Source organism: Aulonocara sp. 'chitande type north' Nkhata Bay, linkage group LG3, assembly GCF_057382095.1.
Source record: "Aulonocara sp. 'chitande type north' Nkhata Bay isolate Kocher_YH1m ecotype deep benthic linkage group LG3, A_spYH_male_GT1.1, whole genome shotgun sequence".
Lineage (NCBI taxonomy): Eukaryota > Metazoa > Chordata > Actinopteri > Cichliformes > Cichlidae > Aulonocara > Aulonocara sp. 'chitande type north' Nkhata Bay.
Genome location: NC_141346.1, coordinates 66,120,510 through 66,145,923, shown reverse-complemented (window position 1 = coordinate 66,145,923; position 25,414 = coordinate 66,120,510). Strand labels below are relative to the sequence as shown.

The following is a 25,414-nucleotide window of genomic DNA, read 5'->3' as shown; positions in this document are numbered from 1 at the left end:
TGTTTTTCATTAGCAATTTAGCAAAGTTGATGGTGGTTTGTGTGTCTGTGTGAGTGAAAGAAAGAAGGAGAGCGAGCAACATATTTTCTGTTATAACCTTCATGTTATGGAGGCACAGTGTGAGCACTCAGGTCGCATCAGAGCATCGGGCGGTATAGTGTGAGACCCTGCATCGTGACCTACCAACTTCTCACCCCTGCGAGTCAATCGTGCAGTTTGAAAATTGCAGTGTCTGCCCAGCTTTAGGTGTACTGTCGTCCGAGACTTGCACCGCAGTGTCGGCGTTTGTTTCCCTGTTGGCCAGGGCTGGTTTTCCCTGGTTTTACTACCACACTGTTCACCAAAATGCAGCAAACCTTCACCATCTTATCCAGAAGGGTCACCTCTTCACCCTCACATGGAAGTAGTAATCTGATTGGCATGGTGGTATGTTTGAAGCAGGTCCCTTGTGTAGCGCTGGAACTCAGTCACGATGTGTTTCATCCATTTCATCGGCTGGTTTGCTGCAATAATGCCAAATAATTAGCAACTCTATAAATAGAATTTAGTTCTGCAAAATCACTCAGTAGGATGTTTGTTGTAATTTGCTATGACCTCAGAGCGCATAGAAAATAAAACTAATAGGCTATAAGGAGAGATATGAACATATTTAGAACTTACCGGAATGAAAATGTCTGGAGCACCAACAGATATTTGGAGATGGAAGAGAACTGCACGTCAGCTCGTCTCACAGCTGCTCTCCAGGCTGGACGCCTTCGTTTGGTAACATCGATACACGAGCTGCCTCATGTTGCTTCCAGGTTGGGAAAGAATGAAAAGATAAACCATTTTCAAGCTTATTCTCTTGCCAGTCGTGTGATCGAACATTGCAGCTGACCACACAGCAAATACGAACCATGGCTGTTGTGTGTGCCTTCGCTCCCTTTTCACTTGCGCTAGACCCCCAAAATGGCAGATCGGGCCAAAATCCTTTCCACGCCCACCCCCGTGACATCACGCTCCAAAGCCCTATAGTATTTTTTTCATATTAATGTAATTTTTCATCTAATTGAATACAATCTATTTGTGTATGATTGTCAGTCCAAAGAGGGAGAGAGGAAAGAGAGGAACGTGAGGAGAAGCACAAGGTCAGGAAGAACCAGGTAAGCAAACAGACAGGGAGCAGTGACAGGCACAACAGAAACTGTTAAACTGACAAAGAAAAAAAAAAACCTGATTTTACTCACAATCTGGAAGTTGTGTCCTCCCTATATTAAAGCTGCTGTACAGAATCTGCAAAACAAACTGGGTTGAAACATTTTTGACCCTCTTTAACAACATTCCAACATAACATGATCATTGATTGGGGAGATTAAAATTAATGATATATTTTTATGTGGTTCAGCCACAACTCTACTAAAACCTCAGCCAGTAATAGGTAGGCTGACTTTTGGACCGTCCAGTTGTCTGTATGACTGCCACAGTACGTGCACCACATTTGCACACTATCAGAAAGCGCCAAACAGCCCTGGTGGAGTGAGGAGCTGTAAAGAGAAGCAGAAGCTCTGTTTCTAAAAATGTTTTAAGCTTGTTTCAAAGATTCTGTACTGCAGCTTTAAATGTTTTCCAAAAGCACACAGACACTTATCAGTGTTTCTCACACTTTTTACAGTGTGGACCACCTGATAAAAATGTCAAGCTCTCCTAAGGACCACTACGAAAGCATGAAACTCATAAATCTTACAACACAAAATTAGTATTATTGAATTAGTAAAATTAGCATCTGCAGTAAAGATTTTTTCATACATTGTATACATTCTACCACAGGCAAAGTTGCCTCCATTTTTATATATTTTTTTTAAATATTTTGTAATAATTTATTTGTAATAATTTATTCTGTTTTTTTATGCATCTGTATTATATTATACAAACACATTAAAAGTGGATATCTGTCCAAAAAATGCACTCAGTTTACTTTTTACTCACTGTGAGCATCATTCATTATTCTCCCCCAGTAATTAAGGTTAGGATATGTATTTCTTCTATTCTAATCCATTCTTCTTTTGCAGCATTTAAATAACCTTGATCAGATTTGATGGTTTTGTTACAGACTTTTCAAAAATAGTGTTTTGCTTTTCTTTCACAAATGTTGGGATTAAATTGTGTTAAAATGTACAAAACAGTGATGTCATGTTTTGTGACGACGACCCAGGCACAGAGAGACTTGATGAATTTAAGAATCTTATGATTTAATAAAGACATTTGCAGACTTGCACAAAGATGGTAAAATTATGATGACTGATAACGGAGACGAAGACAACAGACGATGAGGACAGGGAGGAACAGGGGTTTAAATGCACCAAGGAGACAGTCAGAGAGAACTCGGGACAACTGGAGGCATTTAGGGATGCAGGGACTGACAGAGATGGGGAAGAAGTCTCATTGTGACAAGTAAAGTTTATCTTGCCTGGCTGGGCAGCTCTCCTGGTGCTCAGCACCCCCAAAGCTCTGATCCTAGAATCGCCCCTGTTTCAACTACTTATTGTTTCAAACTTAACTATCTAATAAAATGAACTTAAATGCGAGAGTTGCCTATGATGGCAGCTGCAATCATTGTAGAACTCCACAAACATCACGTGTTGTTTTCCACATGTAAGATCAGCAAACATACAGAAACTTCCTGTTGCCACACACGGCCTCTAAAATCTCTTCCACGGTTTCTGTCTGAAGTCCACTCTCTGTGTCGGATCCACAGGAAACAACAAGATCTTATTAACATGGTTTTCAATGTGTCTCCTTACAAAAAAGTCCAACCAATGAACAAATGTGTGTATTTGTGGAGGCCGAACAAAAGCATGACACATTTCTCTGTTTCTATAAACTGGTGTCTTATCTTAACATTTAACCACTGACTAATGTTTCTTTGACACAGGGTTACAGGTTTGGAGTGGAGCTGCTCCAAGAGAAACCCTGGAGAATTTTTCAGAGAGAATGTGCAACATTCTTGTGCATGTCTCATTGTGTGGAGTTGACACATGGCGAGAGCCGTGTGGCAAAAGAGGAGTGTCAATATTTTAACTTGCAGATGTTGTGACGTGCCCTGAGAAGGAGTGACTGAAGGAGATCATCCACAAGATGGAAGCTGAGGCCTGGAGAGAGGCTTCAGGAGGATCATAGAGGAGCAGAGATCACCTTCAGCACAGCAGACATCCCACAGTGAGCTGTGCTACTGAGCTTCCAGAAGATCGTCGAGAGGAGACTTTGAACAGCAAACAACCAGAAGGAGTGAAAGAGATTCAACGTTGACGTTGAGGAAGACAACTAGGGTGTACGATGTGCTCTGCCCTAATTCTTCAGCGGCGTTGGAACAGAAGCAGAAGGATGAAGGGAGCGTGCCAAGCTCTAATCGACGGTGCAGAGAGGAAGTTCAGCGATGGAATTGTGATTCTGTGAACAGCACAGACGCCAGGGGACTGGGAAATAGCTGACAGCACTTTTCCCAATGATGGAGATCACCTAAAGTGTGTCACTGTGCCATGCAGACTTCATACTGCAGAGGGGCTTTTGTTTACATTTGCATCGTGTGTTACACTTTTTTAATCTTTAATTTTAAATTGAAACTAACATTTAAAAACATTTGGTACAATGTGGAAAGAGGAAGAGTATTTCCACCAGGAGCAGAAACGTCTGACTCAGCATGACGATGCTGTTGGTGGATACTGAAGAGCTCAGCCTGTCAAGACAGGATTAGGTTATCGTTTTCAAAAATGTTTATTCAATTATATTCTGAGGCCAGTTATCTGGTATAATCTTTGGAAGTCTATTAAAATAAAAATAAAATCAGATGTGTGGACTTTTGGTTGTTTTTGTTTTGTTCAATAAGCAGATGTTGGTGTTTCAGCAATGCAGTAACTTAAGTTTTAAAGGCTTGTTAGAAACTATGAAACACATCATACAGACTTGTGGACATTAGAAGACGACTAATAATCATCATGAATAAGACTAAAGGCAGGAAGGTGTCCTTTATAACTAATAATATTAATAACTAATAATATTAATATCATAGTCTGTCTGCAGCTGAGACAATACAAACTCAAACTGTGGGGAGAAGATTATATCACTTCAGTTTAAATTGACCTGGAAGCGCCACATTTTCACAGACTTCTTTATTTACAGCATTTTTTACGTGCTGTATAGATTATACAGTTAGGTCCATAAATATCTGGACAGAGAGAACTTCATTTCTGATTTTGGTTCTGTACATACACTAAAATCAATTTTAAATGAAACAACTCAGATGTGTTTGAAGTGCAGACTTTCAGCTTTAATTCAGGGGGTTGAACAAAGAGATGCAGAAAAATGTGAGGAACTAAAGCATGTTTAACACAATCCCTTCATTTCAGGGGAAATGTGGAGGAAAAATTAGAAAAAATAAATAACTTAATTAAATTAATTAAATAATAAGATTGCCAGCTGGTAACCAGCTTCATGCGACCGCTTATCCTGGTCCCAGTGTTAGGGTCAGTGAATCCAGTTAACAGAAAGATATCCTGGATATACTTGACTGACTTTTTAGACTCAAGATTAATAATCATAATAAAAATTATAGTCTAACATCCAGAAATCTGCACGATGTGTTTCATTATGTCTAACAAGCCTTGTACAGTTAAAGCTAACAGTTACTACATGACTGAAACACCAACATTATCTCTTTTATTAAAACATGCATATTAGGGCTGGCATCGTCACTCATGTCTAGAATCGATTTGATTCAATTTGATTCAATTTGAATCGGGGAAATTTTGCCTCAGACAGTCAGAAATATTATAATTCAGGTCATGCATCAGTACATTTCTATATTTTTATATCTATAAAAAGAAATCTGACACTTGCAAGACTTTATCAAAGGTGTGAGCGTCACAGCAGATGCCTTTGTGTCAAAGTAGCTGAGGATCAAACAGAAAGACATGAAGGTTTTCCTGACCTGGGATTTTATACAAATATTCTGCAGTACATCAAAAACAAAAGAAAACCATTAATGAACATATGAACATTACCTGATGCTGCTGACGTGAAGCAGAGCAAAGTTACAGAGGTTTGATTACAGACACAGCTGAGCGTTTTGCAATTTTGCATCATTTTAAAAAGTTTAAATTTGTTCAGTATTGAACGGCAGAAACGAGGCTTTGTTTTCATAAGTAAGTAAAAGAAAGAAAAAACAGCGGCCGACAGGCTGTAAGAACGGTAGACTTGTGCATAACAAGCAAGCGAATAATGCAGAAAACAGATTTTTAGACGGGAAACTGTTCTTGAAGTACAGAGAGAGAGAGAGAGAGAGAGAGAGAGAGAGAGAGAACTGTGCATGAAGTGTGATTTTATCCTGGTGGCAGCAAAACAATCAGAGGGAATTCATGACGATGTTTATGTGAAGCGTAGTTTGGAGCTTCTTTTGCTGCTGGCTTACTCAATGTTGTTTGGAGAGAGATCAAACCTGCAGCTTCAGAATCAGCACAAAAAGGGCGTAAACACAAAGCGCGGAGCCGCCGAAACATCAGAATCAGCGAGCTGTCGGCTTTCAGCTCGTGTCCGTGCCGTCAGGTGAGAAAGTCACATCTCACTGATTCTGATGCGTCGGCGGCTCCACGCTTTGTGTTTACGTCTTTGTGCAGAATCCATGTTCCTGCTCTCATTTACTGTTTTAGCTGTTTGGTGGTTGTTGAAATTTTGGGAGGTTTAACCTGAGATTCTGGCGTTTTGGCCAAAATAAGCGGAGATACTGAAGGACCCGTCCCATCCTGGCAACAAGCTGTTCCAACTTCTGCAATCTGGTAGAAGGTTCTGCATCATCCGGGCAAGGACAGAGAGACTCAAGAGGAGCTTCTATCCCCAAGCCATCCAGGCCCTAAACACACACACCCGCCCTCTCACATCATCCATAATTGACTGAGACAGGACTCTCTTCCAGACACTCTAAACGAAGGCACAATGTACATTCCAAATACCTTTAATTTTAAATATGTTTATATTGTCAATCCTCTAAAATAGTCAGATGTCTATTCATATTAATGTACAGAATTCACCTGCTTGCTGCTACTACTGCACATTCACCCAATGTATATACTATATGTATATGTATTCTTCCTCTACCCCCCCCCCCCCCCCCCCCCCCCATTTTTGCACATGTCGAGGAGCGTGTCAGGCTACATTTCACTGTGTGTTATACTTGTATAACTACACAGCAAAATCTCCAGTGTTAAATTAACACTAGAGAGTGTCTATATGGGTCCACACCTCTGAGTGTTAAATACAACACTGTTGAGTGTTAAATTAACACTTTTGACAGTGTTATATGTTTAAAAGTAACCTAGTCAGTTTTGAAGATTAACAATGGCTAACACTGAGCAGTGTTGATTTTCTAACACTGAAATATTTCTAACATTTTGAGTTATTTTCCAGTGTTAGAAAATCAGCACTTCTCACGTGTTCACCACTTTGTGTTGGTCTTTCACGTGGAATTCCAATAAAATTGATTCATGTTTGTGGCTGTAATGTGACAAAATGTGGGAAAGTTCAAGGGGCCGAATACTTTTGTAAGCCACTGTAAAGTTCACTATCAGTAACATCATAGCACCACCCAGCTATATAGAAACTCCGTCATGCTAGCTAGTAGCAGTACGAGTTATTGCAACTGACTGTAAAAAGTCAGCACAATGAAAACAAACTCCACCTAAACTTGGTTTATATCTGACCCAGATAGACTGCAGGTCATAACTTCTTACCTGAAGTCCAGTTCACCTGACACTCTGACCGGCGGCCGCCTCGGATCTCTGCTCCTCCTGCCTCCCCTTTCCCTCATCCACCTGCTGCCTCTGTGGAAGCTCCACCATAGCCACCACCAAACAACTGACTTATTTCTACACATCAACCAGCATCCGGCCAATCCACCACCTTTCATTGTTTATACCAGAACAAAAAAATAAAAAAACATCATCGGCCCATAAAAACAAAAAATCACCATCAGTATGCCCGATGGCCAGTCCAGCTATGGTCGTGCCATCAGTTAACCCTTCACGTGGCAGCTGTGACACGCGTGCCCAGGGTTGCCGACCCCTGCTCTAAAGCATCTGATTTGGATTCCTGAGATCAAATATATTTTCCTTTGGCTTTGTTTTCTTCCCATTTGTGGCTTTAATGTAGTGTTACATCCTGTTTGTTTGCTTCCCTCTGTATACATGTCCAGATTCACTGTTATGTTTCTATTCTTACATTGCTGTGTGATCACTGTTCCCTCTGCTGACTGATGTGACCTTTTGTATCTCACACTGATACTTGTCATATTTGTATCTGCGCCTAAAAGATAAAAAGTTTTCCATGCTAAAACACAGCTCCACCTCCTGCAGTTCTCCCTCTGAACCACTAGATGTCTCTGTTATCTAAATGAAGACGTGCAGCACAGCAACCACAGCAGCGCTCAGATCACACGTGACCTGTTATTATTTATGAAAGCATGAAACAGGTGAGACAGGTGGGATCAATATTAATGTTGTGGAAATATATGAAAAAGCAACAGAAGCAACAGAAGAGTGAAAACATTTCGTGTTTCTAGAAAGATCTTTCAGCTCACAGCTGCTCACAGACTGTATTTACAAGTGACAAACTGCAACTCTACAGTACGTCTACAGTATATATCAAATATATTCTGTATTCAAATCTATTGAGTGATGTTTGAAAGTCTTTCCAGGTGAGTTTGATCCAGGAGGGTCTGAAGCCAGAGTCAGACAGAGACTGTGCAGAGACTGTAAAAGGACAGAGCAGCAGCAAAGCAGTCCAGATACACTGATGATCCTCTGTCAGATCCAGAGGGACACACAGGGATGATGCTGGACTCTACATTGTGTCTGACAGTGGAGCTGTTCTCAGAGAAGTTCACTCTGCAGCACTGACAGTCATCTGCACTTCTTCTCATTCCTCTGTCAGTCACTGTTGGATGGAGCTCTCCTCTCCACCTCCCAGTAACATGGCCCAGTCAGAGCGTCTCTACACACAAGCTGCTGCTGCTTCAACCTCTCTGGATCATCAGGACACAGCTCCTCCTCTCTCAGCACACACACCGTCCTGTTTACCATCATCAGCCCCACCTGCAGAGAGAAGAAGGAAGAGCAGAGGAGATAAATGAGTGTTTCCAGAGACTCTTCATCAGCTGTCAGTCAGTGATGCAGCACATCCAGTATAAAGAGCAGCAGGGACTTCAGTGCTGGGACTGTACTAGGACTCATTGTTGCTTCACTTTTTCTAATCTTTGGATTTTTATTGAAGTTGATGAAAATGTTTTTCCCTCCTAGTTTGAGTTTGGACTTTCATTCATTAGAAGAACCTTGGTGTGTCCACTCTGAGCTCTGTAGGAACTAGAGATGGTACGATACCGATACCGATATCATAAATTTGGATATCTGCCGATACCGATATGAATCCGATATTTTTTAATCAATAAAACGTTTTTTTTAATATCTTGCTGCATTTTGTATAAGTTCATACGCAAGTTTAAAAAACAAACAAACACTAAAGCTATTCTGTTGTAAAAAAATACACTGCGCCCAAAATATTTCATAGTTCAGCAACACTGATCAATCTAATAAACTTAAACCTGCAACATCCTCCCTATTCTGGTATTTTAAAGAGTACTTAGCAGAAATATTAAGCAACCTGACTAATAGGGTTGCAAACTCCCAGCAAAAAAAAAAATAGGGAACCACCCTCCATCTCATGATGCTTAATCGATGTAATCAAATTTAATTTGATGCAGGGGAAAAAATGCACAGAAATAAATTATTTTTCAAGAATAATTAAATAGATTCAACATCTTTCTTCAACAGAATTACAGAACTCACAGATGGTACCTTCCCAAAGGAAAAAGTACTATAGCTTACTAGGGTATATTAGACTTAACAGTTACTATATACAGTAATGGACTTCTATATATTTTACATCAGATTAAAACTTTGGGTATAAGAGTCAGATAATTATTTATTAAAAGCCAGACATTTTAAATGAGAATAAGAAAGAAAAGTCTGTCTTTGTGCCCCCTTTTCCTTGTTCATGCCCTATCGGCCCCCCTGGCTAAACTTTGCTAGATCCGCCCCTGCACAGTTACCAGCTGTCAGCTGTAGAAAAAGATCCTGGTGTAGAAAGTAATATTAAATAAATTCTAACAACAGCTTATCAAGCTTAAACGTTCTGCTGTTGTTCAGCCGCTGGTTTCCTCTTTCTGGTGCAAAGTGGACCAAAAACAAACAAGAGAGACGGACTCGCGACAGAAAAACCGATCAGCTGATCATTAAGCAGTTTCACGATTGAAGTAGCAGCAGGAGAGCGAGAGGCAGTCGCTCCATTAATTGGTTGTTAAGCTTAACGTGGGAATGCTTTACAGACATTCAGAGATGAACTTACACACTTGCTTTAATTCTCTATTGGATGACTTCCTCGGAGATGAGCCGAGTTACGCCGTGTAGCAAGTTTTGTGAGGTGCTTTATTGATATTTAATGGATCGGATTACATTTTTTATTTCTCACCGATATCCGATCCAGTAATTTACGTCAGTATCGGACAGATACCGATACGTAATATCGGATCGGTCCATCTCTAGTAGGAACCCCAACAACAAGCCCAACAATCTAGATGGACGGTTCCAGCTGTTAAGTGGAGGAATTCCATCCAAACATCTGCTCTCACTAAATTCTTCCTCACCTACAGACTGTGTTCTTCACTGCTTTAAGGGGCGATCGTGGCTCAAGAGTTGGGAGTTCGCCTTGTAATCGGAAGGTTGCCGGTTCGAGCCCCGGCTCGGACAGTCTCGGTCGTTGTGTCCTTGGGCAAGACACTTCACCCGTTGCCTACTGGTGGTGGTCAGAGGGCCCGGTGGCGCCAGTGTCCGGCAGCCTCGCCTCTGTCAGTGCGCCCCAGGGCGGCTGTGGCTACAATGTAGCTTGCCATCACCAGTGTGTGAATGGGTGGATGACTGGATATGTAAAGCGCTTTGGGGTCCTTAGGGACTAGTAAAGCGCTATATAAATACAGGTCATTTACCATTTAAACTTGGAAATGAATGCAGTCATTGGTCTGCGTGCTGCTTTGTTCAGAGGGCTGATTGGCTGTTGACAGCGTTTTATCAGAGCGTGTCAGCTGTTACTATGGTGACCATAAAAGGTCAGAAACAGGAAGTGTTTGTGTCCAATCCTGAAGCCTGTCACCATTCTCCTCTCACAGCTTCACTGAGAAGCTGCAGCTTTACAGGAAACACTGGATCTTTGTTTCATACTGACTGTGTTTAGTACAATACTGCTGACAGCACCACCCACTCACTCCACCACTCTACTTACAGCAGAGTCTCCAGTCTGCAGTCTGGACTCTGCTGAAGATCAGACAGCTGCTTCACATCTGGATCCTTCAGGTTGTTTCCTCTCAGGTCCAGCTGTCTCAGATGGGAGGGGTTGGACTTCAGTGCTGCTGCCAGAGAATCACAGCTGATCTCTGACAAACCACAGACACTCAATCTGTATAAAGAATGAAAGATGTAAGTTTATTAGACAAAGTGTGAGCTTGTGTGATATTATTCTGTTATTATATGTTACCTTATATATGTAATCAAAGTAGTTGAATTAGAATACTGCTGTAGATCATATTATACCCTTTAATATAGAGTGTGTGAGCTGTATGTAGTTTAGTTCTCGTTATACTTTTGAGTTAAAAGAACATATTCACATATTAGTTCATTAGATAAATGTGCATCACTCTGTATCCTTGATCTGCTGGGAATGTGTTACACTGTTTTCTTGACATGCTTAATTGTTGAATCATGAAGAGAAGGTTGTAAGCAGGAGACTCTGTGTCTAAAGACAGGGGAGATAGATAGACTACATTCCACACCCCCACCTTACAGAAAGCAGAGAAACAACTGCTGAGGTCATAACTTAGGCGCTGTAACAGAGAAAAAAATGTGATGTTTTGGCTTTTACGACTAGCTGGGGGCCACTAGAGACTATAAAAAGCTGAGCAACCCGTCACCATTTTGAGACATGTGCCTGACCCTCTGGTAGCATCTCTCCCGTCCGGACGTTGTAATGCTCTGACTGTTGAATTGTATGGAAATAAATGATTGTTGATTGAGCATTGATACACCGAGTATTGTCCCTCCTTCAGCCCAAAGATTCAAAGAATTGGGAGATTTCAACAACTTGGTGCCGTGTGACCCGGATCTTTGGTGTGCTGAGGAGGTGTAGATTTGGCCTTTGGTGAGATCGTGGGGCAAAGTGAACAGAAGGCCAGCCTAAAACAGAAAGGTAAGCACAGCCTGTTGTATTATAAATACCAAATGTGCATATTGGGCTTTCCAAATTAATCTATTCGCTGAGTCACATGTATTTTCACAGTAAATTTGTCGGTGTCTGGTTTTTGGCGCAAGATACTAACAACATAAGTTGAGGCTGAATTCCAGTGTGTTAAATAAACTGCTTCTACCGAGATACTAATAAGATACTACGTTGGACTAGTTGCAGTAAACTGCTTCTACCGAGATACTAATAACATACTACGTTGGACTAGTTGCAGCCACTTTACCTTCCACATTTAATTTTGTCTAATACTGGCTTCTGTAGCAATAATACATTAGAATTTCTTCTGAAGACGCGGCCATTAGTTCAGTACATTGAAGTCGAGGTTTTGGAGTTGTTTATGGTGTCGGTAAAGTCCTGGCTCTTGCCGGCTATGAAATAGAAGTTGATTTAAGGAAAAGCAGATGCTGGCTCACGGTGCAGTTGAACACTGGCAACGCGGAAGCGAAACACGTCCGTAGGTTTGGTTTATGATACGGCCGTGTTCCGGTGGTACGGCCGTGGAGTGCAGTAGTGGTTGGTGCTAGTTTTAGTACATTGGATAGAGGTTTGACGGTGGTTTGTGGCGTCAGTCGAGTCTCAAGGGCTGCGGTCATAAAACAAAGTAAAATTTTACTTGCCAAGAAGTACATAGAGCAAAACCTGGTTTATGATGTCAGGTATAACTTCGGGGATGCAAGCATCACTTTTATGATGCGACTTTGCCCCGTTGTGGCGGTCATAAGCGCAGAGAAAGGGGTATTTTGGTCTATGGTGCAGTGTGCTTTAAGAAGACCTAATAGTTGAGCTCAGAGGTTTCTGTGCAAATTTCTGCTGATGAGAGGCGCTCTCTGTGTGTCACACTGATGGTGTAACGCGCTGTGTGCGTAAGGCGCGCTCTGGCCGTGGGTGAGGCGCGCTCTGAGTGTGCTTTTTGTGTGTGTGAAGTCTGAACACAGTGACAGTGACGGTTGATGTGTTTGATTAGGAGGACATTAGAGCAAAGACACATTTTAGGATCAAAGGTTGATGCCTAGTGTACCTGTGGAAATAATTTTGCCCTAGGAGTGGCGACCCTCCTGTTCGTGGACGCGCGGCCAGGACCGGCGGCGTCCGGGTGCCGAGGTGGTGACTTGGGGAGGTGAGGGCCCCCGCATAGCTACGGAATAACACTGGGACCGCAGCGTAATCGCGGGTTCACATTTATTCCAGACTAGAACAAGACACATTTTGCGAACAAAGGTTGAGTCTAGATTAGTAAAGAAATATAAAAAGGTTGAATTCCTCGTTTCAGTGGTTGAAATTGTTGTGTGCCTGTCCCCTGACGAGTGTGAAATTAAAATAAAGAGGGAATTTGGAGCCACATAGAGATAGACGGGCATAATTGGGTGTATTACTCTGTGGTGTAATAAAAATAAAAAAGAGAGATAGTAAGAGGTGTGTAGTGGAGAATTATGGAGGAGTACAGAGAGGAATGTGTTGGGAGACTGGCGTACAGTTTACGCTGTCAAGGTAGGCGTGTTGCCTGCTTATCTGTTTAAAAGTGATGAAAATGAAATTAAAATAAATCTCTTAGTGTGTTAATACAGGAAGCTGCGGACCTGGACCAACTGCCCCCACAAGCACAGCGGCCGAAGCAAAATTATAGGTAATGGGAACCACACCCAGCACGAATCAGCAGCTGTGAAAAAGACAGCAGCGAGGAGAGAATTAGAGGAGGAATTAAGAGAAGTTTTAACACATAAAACTGGGGCCAACGGACTTGTGGAGGTTGGGAAGGCGTCCGGAGCATCACAACAAAAAGGTGAAACAAAAAGCACACACAAGCAGAGAAATGTGAGAGAAAGGCTCCTTTTAAGGTAACGCCTAGTTTGAGAAAAGATAAAATTAACCTGCCTGCCTACAAATGCACACACACGCAATGAAGAAACAGCTTACACTCATGAACACGTGAAGATTTTCCAGCAAGGCTAAAGCAGCGAAACTTAACATACATCTGTTGTTAAAGGATAAATACATTACTGACAAATAAAGTGGAGGAGTTCAAGTATCTCGGGGTCTTGTTCGCGAGTGATGGGAGAAGGGAGCTGGAGATCGACAGACGGATTGGGGCTGCGGCTGCAGTAATGCGGACACTGCACCGGTCAGTCGTGGTGAAGAGGGAGCTGAGTGTAAAAGCGAAGCTCTCAATTTACCGGTCGATCTACGTCCCTACCCTCACCTATGGCCACGAGCTGTGGGTAGTGACCGAAAGAACGAGATCGCGGATACAAGCGGCGGAAATGAGCTTCCTCCGAAGGGTGGCTGGCCTCTCCCTTAGAGATAGGGTGAGAAGTTCGGCCATCCGGGAGGGGCTTAGAGTAGAGCAGCTGCTGCTCCACATCGAAAGGAGCCAGCTGAGGTGGTTCGGGCATCTGGCAAGGATGCCCCCTGGGCGCCTCCTGGGCGAGGTGTTCCAGGCATGTCCCACCGGGAGGAGGCCCCGGGGCAGACCCAGGACACGCTGGAGAGATTACATCTCTCGGCTGGCCTGGGAACGCCTTGGTATTCCCCCGGACAAGCTGGAGGAGGTGGCTGGGGAGAGGGAGGTCTGGACCTCTTTGCTTAGGCTGCTACCCCCGCGACCCGACCTCGGATAAGCGGATGAAGATGGATGGATGGATGGATGGACAAATAAACCCTCTGGGTTGCAGGACAACAATTTAACTTCAAAGAAAAAGACACTGGTCTGACCAACCAGTGATGACACGACAAATTTAGGGGTTAAAAGATTCAAATTGTGACATGTTTTCTGCTGATTGATTGATACAAGTGATTACTGAATGAAAGAAAATTTCCTTTTGGGCTTTTAAACATGATCTTAAGAATTTTAACAGGTGCATGTTGTCCTGTCAACTTGGTGGGTTAGGAGTTGATTATATCGGGAGAGAAAAAAAAAAAAAAAGGGGGAGAGAAGGCTGACACAGGGCCTGGTCCCGGTGTTTCTCCCCTCTCGTTGTAATACAGCCAACACAACATCATTTTCCTGTTCGTTTGCTTTTGTTTTTGCCTATTTTTGTTTTTTTGTTTTTTCTCTATATATATTTAATTACAGGCTGCTTTGCCGGCCCTGAAAGCCGAGGCTGACTGGACTCCTGCTCTCCCCCATACGTGACACTGACCAAATGCTGCAACAGCTGGACCCACAACAACGACCTGAGAATGTCAACAGACCTGCAGGAATGTGATCTCATGCAGCCGAGACGGAGAGCACTAAACCTAAGGCCCGTTTCACTACACGGGGGAAAATTCCCAGACAGCTTCAGCTGACAGAGCTGTGACGAGACGCCCGCCAAGCCCGAATGAAAAGTAAGGCCGAGCGAAAGAATGCTGACCTTGATAACTTTGCATTCACACTGTGCAGGACAGTGATGGACCAACACGGATGATCGGGCGGCGAAAAGGGCGTGACCGAGACAGGAGGAGTAACTGAGGACAGAAGGCACCTCAGAATGGACAAAAAACACAGAAGAAGATGCAGGTTTCACCTGCGGTGAACATCGACACTGGAGAAAGGACTGCCCCAATTGGGGTCAGAACCAGGACGGACAGAACTTTGGGCAGCAGCAGCAGCAATGGTTGCAAACAAACTGAAAAAGAGGGGGGCAGGACCCCAGGGCACGCTTCAGGCAGTGGTTTACCCAGAACACCAGAACAGGAAAGTGATGATCACACACACACACACACACACACACACACACACACACACACACACACACACACACACACACACACACACACACACTGTGTGATTGCTGATGCAATGAAGAATGCTTTGCTTATGCTGATATGCAAAATGCTGCACACAAACATCCCAGTGCATAATTTTTATGAGGAGCCATTGATTACTTAGAATGTGTTATATGTCACCCAGAGGGCATTTATGTAGATTTTAGAAATAAGGTCTAAAACGGTTTGGTTATGAAAATAATGTCTGTGCGTGATGTCTGTTTATGGCTCAAGGCCTTGACTGAATTCTTTGCTGTGCTTCACACAGCCCTGATGAGGAACAGTGGCACAGAGTGAAAATGATGAATTAATAGTGTAAGTTTAGGTTGGAGTACGGCATTTTCTGTGATTGAGTTTTAATTCAAGGAGGAACAAAAGGTGTTACGGCACCTGAGGTTCTCATTCCCACACAAGATTGTCCCAGCAGGAAGCAAAATGTTCCTGTGAATTTCTGGTTGATTGTTTGGTTTTGTTTAGCGCTAGTTTGATGTTATCAGTGAGCTTTGGCTTGTGTTCTTTCTCGTAAGCGAGAGAGGGATAGTTTTATGCTTGGACATGTCTGCAACGGGCCCTAGTTTGTGTTATTTTAGTAGTATTTTGTTGGTTATGTCTGTTTTCGTTTTTGTTACAGTGCACTGAGATAAGAAAATCTGAGAGGTGTGATCCACTGGTGGTGATATGTTGATATTTTGTGAGTTCATGATTTAACAATCAGCTCTTTAAACCAGGCCTGAAAGATTGAAATTTAAAGCGCTATAAAATATTATTACTGTAAACAGTTGCAAAGTGTGCTTCTCCATGATTGTAATTGGCTTGGGAGAAATTCACCTATAGGGAACACTGATCTAAAAGGATTGCAGCGAGTCAATCCGGTCCAAAAAACAACAAGGAATTGTTTTCCTTTTAAAATGATGACGTCATCTTGCTGGTGATGGATGCTCGAATAGGTTGCGCGTGAGACTCCATTATCAGCAACATCTGGTATGAATGTGTATGGAGGTATGCATGTGAATGGACTGTGATGGACTGACGACTAAAAGTTTTGACTGACTTGATACTGAGACAATGACTGCACCAACTTTAGGATTAGTAAATGCCAATAAACAATTCATAAACAATTCACCCAGCCGACAAGAGAAGGGTGGATGCTTCGCTTTGTTTTGTTTTGTTTTTTCAGGAGCAGGAGGATAAGAGAGACTGGAGGAGGAGACTCTAGCTTCACATAAGTATGAACTGCAGACTTAACACTGTGGTTGCTGATTTTGAGTTACCACATTAACCACAGCAGGCCACTGTAAAAAAGTCAATTAAATTTTATAGAGGAAAATCGCCAAAATTTAACAATACCTATGAATGACTGGCCACATTCAGAATAGAGATATGCAATAACAAACATTGGTCCACGTGATTTAGGTTCTCATTTGAAATAGTAAGTTATTAAATGTAGAATATAATTGACAGGGACATTTGATAGGATGTGGTACTGCAAAAGAACAAGAGCAAAGTAAATAAAGAAAAATATTGTGTTTGGTTTGGATAAATTCAGATTAAAATGTACCATTACACTCAGAGGATCAATATGAAATAAAACATATGCAAAATTTGTATGAAGTACATGACTGATAACTGTTCTGTCCTGAGCTTTTGTTTCTATAGCACCCACTTGACCACACCAACAGTTTCTCGCCACCAACAGGGGGTATTTGCAAAGAATAGGGAGGAATATCATCAAAACTGGGAAAGGTAAGCCCCGAAGGGGGTGATGACACCATAACTTTCACTTATGGTCAAATTCTTAAAATTTGACCCCAAACTTGAAAATTCTTCAAACATTTAGAGATAGAGTGGATAAACATAATGTCGCAAACCACATAAGGATGGAGCATTTGAATCAATAAGATGGTGAAATAACACGCAGTAAAATGTGGATCATGTTGATTATGTTTATTCCAGTGTGCAGAGGAGTCAATTCCCTTCACAAAGCTTGTAAATTCACTTGAACCAAAATTGGGAGCTGCAAGAGTTAATAGTCACAATACCCAAGGATAAGCACAAGAGCATGACTGATATGATGGGACTGGGATTTTGCTACACTTAATTATTGCAGACACAACTAAAACTATAACTGAAACTAATCAAAACTAAATTAAACTAGCAAACAATTGGTAAAAACTGATTTATACTGATATAAAATTGAAAATCTGAAGTCGAAGCTAAATAAAAATAAAAGCTAATGAAAATTGCAAAACTATTACAACCCTGGTCCAGACTAAGATGGCGTTGGACATCTTCAGGGCAGAAAAGGGTTGGTGTGACCAAGCTGTGGTTTGGCTTGTTGTCAAAATGTTACAGCTCTGGATGGACCAGTTACCAGGGCATGGAAGGATGACAGACTTCATTACATGAGGAGAAGGGAAATTTCTGGGATTGAGGATCCTCTGGGATAACAAGGCTGGAGCAACGGTACTCGAGAGAAGAATTTCTGATACTTTCTGAGATATGATGTCACTAACCTTGTCTTTTAATTGTCTAGCTCCAATGAATTGACACATGGGAGTGTGTCAAAAAGGGGGAGTTGAGTCCGAACAGCAAACAATGGTTTTATGAACATCTTATGACGTTATTTCTGTGTTTAATAATTTAGCTATGGTAAAACTTAAGCTTATAATGTGTTAGACTTAGAAAGGGTTCACTAATTTTTGATTTCTTTTACATACACATAGATTATGATTAGAATAAGTCCCTGGGTCAAAGAGTCCTGAACATAATATTTTAAACCAAATTTGAATCATTAGAACAACAATGGATAACAATATTAGATTATCAAGGCTAGGGAGAGAGGTGTTTTGGTTTTCTGTCTCTTGCAGAGAAAGGAACAGACACCAGACGGGGACACGGAGATGTGAGGACCCTTCACAGCAGAGACAGATGTAGGGACTGCCGAGACAGCAACTGGGGTCAAGTGTCATGACGTTTGGGCTCCTGGAGAAGATGGATCCCACAAACACAGCAATAACCATGAAGGGGTTGGCGAAAACCAGGAACACCAGACCAACGAGGTTCGAGAGGCTCTTGGCAAAAAGGGGGACACGCCGGTGAACCCAAAACACACAGATCTTTGTTTGAACTCAGGGCAGAATAATCCCCAGAACTGTGCAATGACTAAAGGGTGGTCTAACCCCGGAGGTCGAAGAAAGAAGCTGAGAATCACCCAACTGGAAGACACTGGTAGCTGCAGCAATAAAAATAAAGGTTAAAAGCTCCTTAGACAGAGGTTCTAGTCTAAGTACATTTGAAAGGTATAAGGGGGCATTAAAATGGGAGTGGAAAACTGGAGCACCAAAATAAAGCTGTGGGAGAATTGGGGAGTGATGGGAGAGTCATCTGTAACTGCTGTTATGGTTGTAAATCTAACTTTGCTTGCATCTGAACTGCGTGAACACAGAGGTCATCCCACATATGGTCCACCCGTTAAAGGGGGACAGAGGGCCTCAGGATCAAGAAGACCTGGACCTTGCAATGCTGGAGTGTATGTTGTAAGTGATCTCTTTGAAGAAAAGAGATCAAAGGGGGAATTGTGATATTATTCTGTTATTATATGTTACCTTATATATGTAATCAAAGTAGTTGAATTAGAATACTGCTGTAGATCATATTATACCCTTTAATATAGAGTGTGTGAGCTGTATGTAGTTTAGTTCTCGTTATACTTTTGAGTTAAAAGAACATATTCACATATTAGTTCATTAGATAAATGTGCATCACTCTGTATCCTTAATCTGCTGGGAATGTGTTACACTGTTTTCTTGACATGCTTAATTGTTGAATCATGAAGAGAAGGTTGTAAGCAGGAGACTCTGTGTCTAAAGACAGGGGAGATAGATAGACTACGTTCCACACCCCCACCTTACAGAAAGCAGAGAAACAACTGCCGAGGTCATAACTTAGGCGCTGTAACAGAGAAAAAAATGTGATGTTTTGGCTTTTACGACTAGCTGGGGGCCACTAGAGACTATAAAAAGCTGAGCAACCCGTCACCATTTTGAGACATGTGCCTGACCCTCTGGTAGCATCTCTCCCGTCCGGACGTTGTAATGCTCTGACTGTTGAATTGTATGGAAATAAATGATTGTTGATTGAGCATTGATACACCGAGTATTGTCCCTCCTTCAGCCCAAAGATTCAAAGAATTGGGAGATTTCAACACTTGAAATCGTTCAGTGTTTCATCATCTGTTCAGAGCTGAAGAAGGTTCAGAATGTAGAAGTTTAGAAAATGGAAACTCCAAACAGCTGAAGCCAACAGGAAGTGTAGCCCAGTGGCAAACAGATGGAATTAGAGACTGTTTATTGTAATTATTATTAAAGGTTTTTATTCTGTTCAGTTAAAAACACTCATGATTGGAGAGAGACTCTAAAGAAAAAATCCAAATTATTTTGTATGGAATTGCTTTATTTGTGTTATTTATTTATTTTTGTTTCTCAAAGGTTATTTTTTTGACCTGGATGCAAATGCAGTCCAACCAATGGGATTGTTTGTCCCGCCTTGTGTTTTCATGTTTGGTTGCGCTGCTAAGGCAACCCGTTCTCACTCCCAAAGCGTAACATTTTACGCTAGGTGACAAATCGTCACCATATTACGTTTTCGGCTACCCACCACGTTCCTAAATGACGACCTCGGAAAAAGAGGAAATATGAGAACCGTCTGGACTGAACCTACACATGTTCGCTCTTTTTCTTCAAATCGCTTAGAAACACGCTATTTAACATCATTAAAGTCCTGGTTAAGGTCAGGAATAAGGTTATGGTCAGGGCTAGGGATAAGGTTAGGTTTAGGGCTGGAATACAGGGCTGGAACGTCTACTCCCGCGGGAGCGTCATTGCACTGGATTCCAGCCATAACCCGCCGCGTTCCATAAGAACGCCGAAGGTCTCCTTTCGCGTTCCTCAGGAACGCCGCGGGACGTGACAAAACGTCGCCATGTTACGCCTCGGGAGTGAGAACGCTCTGGCTAAGGCTGCTTAGACACACGCGCCATAGCTGTACCTGTGGGGAAAACGTGGTAGCTGTTGAAACAGCGAAGCTTTTGGTGTCTGCCTGATTAGCCGCCAGATTTGGATAGCCGAAGCTAGTTTTATGAATACGAAGTGCTTTGCACTGGTGAGTAACGAAACTGTTAAAGCCACTGATCGGCATCCTGAAATGTTAATGTTGTTTGTTTCAAAAAAAAAAACAAACGCTAATGGTGACGGTACTATGCAAGTAGCTAGCGAGTGTGCTAGTAGCTAGCGAGTGTGCTAAACGCTCACTCCCGTTGTTAAGCGTTAGTTGAGAACTTATTAGCTGTTGTTAGGTTAAGGAAAAAACAGTATGTCTATCTGATGTATTGAAATGTTTTATTGTGTTACTTTTATTCATCACTGTTGTTACTTGACATTGAGCAGAGTATATTAAGGTTGCTGCTTTTAATGAGCAGTGTGAATTGCTTTAATGATTGGTGATAGCTACATTGCCATGTAATGAAAACGTTTAGAATTTGATTAGTTGTACAACATTAGAAATTGAAACGCATTTTGTTCATGATTTATACTTTAAACAGAAGTGTTAGTTAAGTGTGAACCATGTTCATTTGAAGTAATTCTGACCTCACTCTTAGGTCAGGTTTTTTTGAGTTGGAGAAAGGAGCCGAGATTCCTCGGAGAACATTGGATTACAGACTTTGTGGAAATCCGCAGAAGAGGAATAATTTTCCATTGCAATGGATGGCGAGCCACAGCCCATTTGGAATTGAATCTGGAAGTCTGGTTGCCTGAACTGTGGTAGGACAAAACAGTGCAAACCATACATCGATCGTGGACTGAACTCACACCAATAACTCACCAGATCACCAAACAGGCCTGATCTGGATCCTATTGACACTTTAAAAGACCCGGGTCTAACATTCTTTTCTTTTTATTTTGGGTATCTGTGCGCGCACACACAATTTTGGTTGTTATTGTAAATGCAATACAGTGCACAAATTTCAAATATAGTTGAACCGTTGCTTCATCATTTGCAGTTGTGGTTCCATTGTGGTTACCCACCCTAGGGGCTCCTGTCGTTCCTGAAATCTTCTGATTTGCCCATTGTTTATATATTTTGTTACATACTGGTTACAGAAGCAGCTTCAAACAGGAAACTGTGCAGAGTTTCAGACTATATGTCCTGATGCAGCCAGTTGGATTTTGGAGATTTGAATCTCTGTTCTGTGACTAAGTCCTTGAATCATTTCTTCCAGTTGGTCCAACAAGACAGACTAAGTATTGGACATGTGTTGTGGCTCCATTAGGGGAGCTTCTAAATATGATGTGATGGCCCCTCTGGGTCTGTCAGGTCACAGGACTGAAGAGAGCTCAAACTGGGCACACAGTTGTTCCAGTCTGGAGCAAAGACTCTATACTGGGACTGAGGGACTGCTTTGACTGCACCCACTGGGATGTTTTAAAGGCTCATGTTCTCACTTAGATCATCGATTTCTACTGAGATTTCTTTCTGGGAAAAATGGGGATTACTTTGCAAACAGGAAGTATTTTCCCCAATAAGCAGCCCTGGATTAGTAAATCACTCCAACATGTTCTCAGGCAGAAGAAGCTGTCTTGTTATGAGGGAGAGAAGAAAAAGATTGAGGCACAGAAACTTGTTGAAAGAGAGATAAAGCAGCTAAAATCAGGTGTAAAAGTAAAGCAGAGGATGAGCTGAATAAAGGACACTCAAGGCTGGCTTGGAAAGGAATGAAGTCCATGGTGGGGATGCAGAACAAGGAGCAAAGATGAATGTGATGCTGAATCAGCAGAAGACTTGGACTCATTTGATTCCAGCTTTGATATCATTGATTTCAATGAAGAGCTTTGTGATTGTAGCAAAGGGCTGGTAGCTCTGAGAGTCCCACTGATGAGGTGTTTGTGTGGAAATCTCTTAGTGGGACCAAAGAGAGAAAAAGCCCTGGTCCTGATGCTGTGGGAGGGAAATGATTGAAGTGTGCTGTGAGGAACTGACTGGGAGATTTTCACACATTTTCCAGTCCTCCTTGGAACAACAGGAAGTTCCCAGCATATGGAAACAAAGGTTAAGTGTCCTATGGCACTCAGTGATGATGATGCTGGTCTAATTGGTCGGCGAAAATATCGAAGGAGCGCGCTCAGTATTTTTCGGCAGCAGAGCAAGAACTCTTGATTGAGGGATTTCAGGAGTTTCAGAGTTTAATTAAAACGCAAGGGAACACTGCAAAGGCTGCAAAAGCAAGGAGAGAGGGCTGGCAGAAAGTTGTTGACAAATTAAACTCGTAAGTAATTTAATAATAATAATAATAATGGATTGGATTTATATAGCGCTTTTCAAGGCACCCAAAGCGCTTTACAATGCCACTATTTCCCGTCCCTCTTCTCAGCTGTTTCTCTTTCCCTCTTTCTTTCTCCCCTTCTTTCCCCCAGTCAAGTCTGTCCCGTATTCAGCAAGTGAAAATAAAATAAACAATAAAAGGTGAATCAAATGGACCATTATGGCAAGGCTGGGATGGTCAATTTGGTAAAGTAAATCCGTTGGGCATCTTTCTTTTAGACAATAATTCTGATGGCAAAAGAGCCAAAGGGACAGGCAAAAAAAAAAATACAATACTACTATTCATTCACTCTCACACACTGGTGGAAGCAGCTACAGCTGTAGCCACAGCTGCCCTGGGGCAGACTGACAGAAGCGAGGCTGCCATATCGCGCCATCGGCCCCTCTGGCCAACACCAGTAGGCGGTAGGGTAAATTTATTATATAACACTATATTATATTATAGTATATTACATTATATCCTCTTTCACATTAGAGCCACAACAGGACCCACTAGAACATGGGAACAAGTAAAAGTGAAATATGAGAATATTCTACAGAATGGTAATATTTATCACTTATATTGCTTTTCGTCTCTTGGAAAGAGACCCTGAAATAATCTGTTTGTTTGTTTATAACAGCAACCAAGAAAAGGGCAGAGCAAAAAAAGACAGGTGGTGGTCCTGCACCCTCGTCAACAAGTTGGTTAAGTAAATAATACCCTCACGGGAAAATCGATATCTCTCTATGAGCACACTGTCGCGCTGAGCTAAAGGATCCTGTCTATACCGCAATATACGCTGAATTCTGAAAACTCTCCTTATCAATCTTGCACCTTCCGCAATGGGTTGCTCGCGTATACGGACAGGACATAGCTGCGACAGACTTCACAAATCCACCTTCACTTTTATAGCCGTGGTCTCTCATCTTGATTACATGAAGTAATTTACAATTAGGCTACTACTCTAAAATATGAATTACATCTGAAATAATCAAATACATGAAATAGAATGATTAATAGTACATTTCCCTTTTTTTAGGAAATGACCTAAAGAATCAAATACTGCATTAACTTTAGTTACATTGATAATATTTATTTATGGAAAAACTGGAAAAATATCGCTGTTGCTTTCGTATAAATGAAGTGGACATACCTGAGTGGCGGCGATATAGTCCTGTTTACATAAAGTAAGCCTGCTCCCAAGCATGTTTACGCTTACAGATCTGTTGCTATGACAGCAAGTCCCGGATGAGCTTTGGAGAACCGAACGATCCAAGATCACGCGAAATCGTCAACAATCAAATCCAGCTAACTTACTTAGCGAGGTACGAAGAACGGAACCCTGGAGTCAGAAACAGGAAGATGCAGGATTTGGGCTGAAATGGGGAAAAGTGGTTTGCACTAGTGCCTTAAAGCAAGAAGGTTGTAGGTTGAAGCTTGTTGGCCTTTCTGTGGAGGTTGGATGTTCTCCCACAGTCCAATGAAATGCTGCTTAGGTTCATTGGTGCTTCTAAATTGGCTGTAGGTGTGGATGTGAGAGAGTGCTTCTCTGTCTCTCTCTGTTGGCCCTGTGATGGACTGCTCACCTGTGCAGGTGGACCACGCTTCTTGCCCTATGACAGCTAGGGCACAGGCTCCAGCCCTGTGAGCCTAAGCTGAATAAACAGTTAGCAAAAATGATCCATAGATGGCCTGAAATCCCCCAGTTAGCAGTTTGGTAGATAGCTATGACATGCTAATCCCAACCAGCAGCTGTATTCTACCTGTAAGCTGATCCCTGCTGAGCCAAAGCACTTTTTCATATACAAATTACAACCTTTAATAGAAACCTATTGGTCAGCATCTTATTAGCCTGCTGTTAGCTTCATTCCACAGAAAACTGAGAGAAACTAACAGAGTTGATAAAGAATAAAGAGAAATGTGCTGATTTAAAGCCTTTGAACTGCTTCAGATGATCTCTGTCCACTTCTGTCCACTCATTCATTCATGTAAGCTTTCTAATGCAGATTTGATCTCCACAGTCTGGTTCATGAAACTCATTCTAACCCTGAATGTCAGAGTGTTCCTCCTTCTCTTTCCCATCATTCATGCTGGCAGTGGAGGAGATTTGGATGTTGGACTGTGTTTTGGATGATGTGTGTATGTTTGTGTTGGACTGCTGTCTGTAAAGCAAACGCACATTTTGCTTTGGATTTCAGTGTCAGACAGACTTTAAGGTGGAATGAAGAGTTGGAGAGTTTCACAGTGAATTATCCAGTGGAGGATTTTTCTTCTTCTTTGAAGGTTTGAAATGTGAACATTGTTCTGCTGCAGTCAATGGACTAAACCAGAGAAGAAGAAAACAGACTTTACCATGAAGATCCTCAGTGTGGATCAGTATAATATCAGCCTGATGTCTGCAGTTTAGTGTCAGCACAACTTTCACATCATATTCATCTCAGCACAACTAAAACATGCTGACTGACCTCAGAGTTTCAAGTCCACATCCTGGACTCTCCAGGAAACCACACAGATGCTTCACTCCTGAATCCTGCAGCTTGTTGTTGTAGCTCAGGTCCAGCTGTCTCAGATGGGAGGGGTTGGACTTCAGTGCTGCTGCCAGATAATCACAGCTGATCTTTGACAAACCACAGTCCCTCAGTCTGTATAAAGAATGAAAGATGTAAGTTTATTAGACAAAGTGTGAGCTTGAAATCATTCAGTGTTTCATCATCTGTTCAGAGCTGAAGAAGGTTCAGAATGTAGAAGTTTAGAAAATGGAAACTCCAAACAGCTGAAGTCAACTGGAAGCAGCTTCAAACAAACACAACAAGAGAAAAAACTCTGAACGTTTCACATTAAAGTCGTACATTTCTCATAAAAAGAGGACAAAGACTTGAAAAAGTCATGTTTTTCCTTCCAGGAACCACAAGGCTTCACTTTTAAAGGTGAAGTGTGAAAGAA

The 25,414-nt window shown here is 42.0% G+C and overlaps 1 protein-coding gene across 2 annotated transcripts in view; it reads right to left on the bottom strand.

Annotated features, from left to right (window-relative positions):
• Positions 1–6,159: 6,159 nt before the first annotated feature.
• LOC147336641 (NACHT, LRR and PYD domains-containing protein 12-like) overlaps positions 6,160–25,414 on the bottom strand; it is a 327,736-nt gene continuing 308,481 nt past the window's right edge. The window contains exons 15-17 of one of the 2 annotated variants that reach the window (XM_086285503.1): positions 24,937–25,113; positions 10,357–10,530; positions 6,160–8,117 (exon numbers count right to left, since the gene is read on the bottom strand). In XM_086285503.1, the coding sequence (XP_086141629.1) occupies positions 8,108–8,117; positions 10,357–10,530; positions 24,937–25,113 (361 nt within the window). In that variant the 3' untranslated portion in view covers positions 6,160–8,107. Of the gene's footprint in view, positions 8,118–10,356; positions 10,531–24,611; positions 24,793–24,936; positions 25,114–25,414 lie in introns of those variants that run through there. The other variant, XM_086285504.1, reaches the window with a different exon arrangement.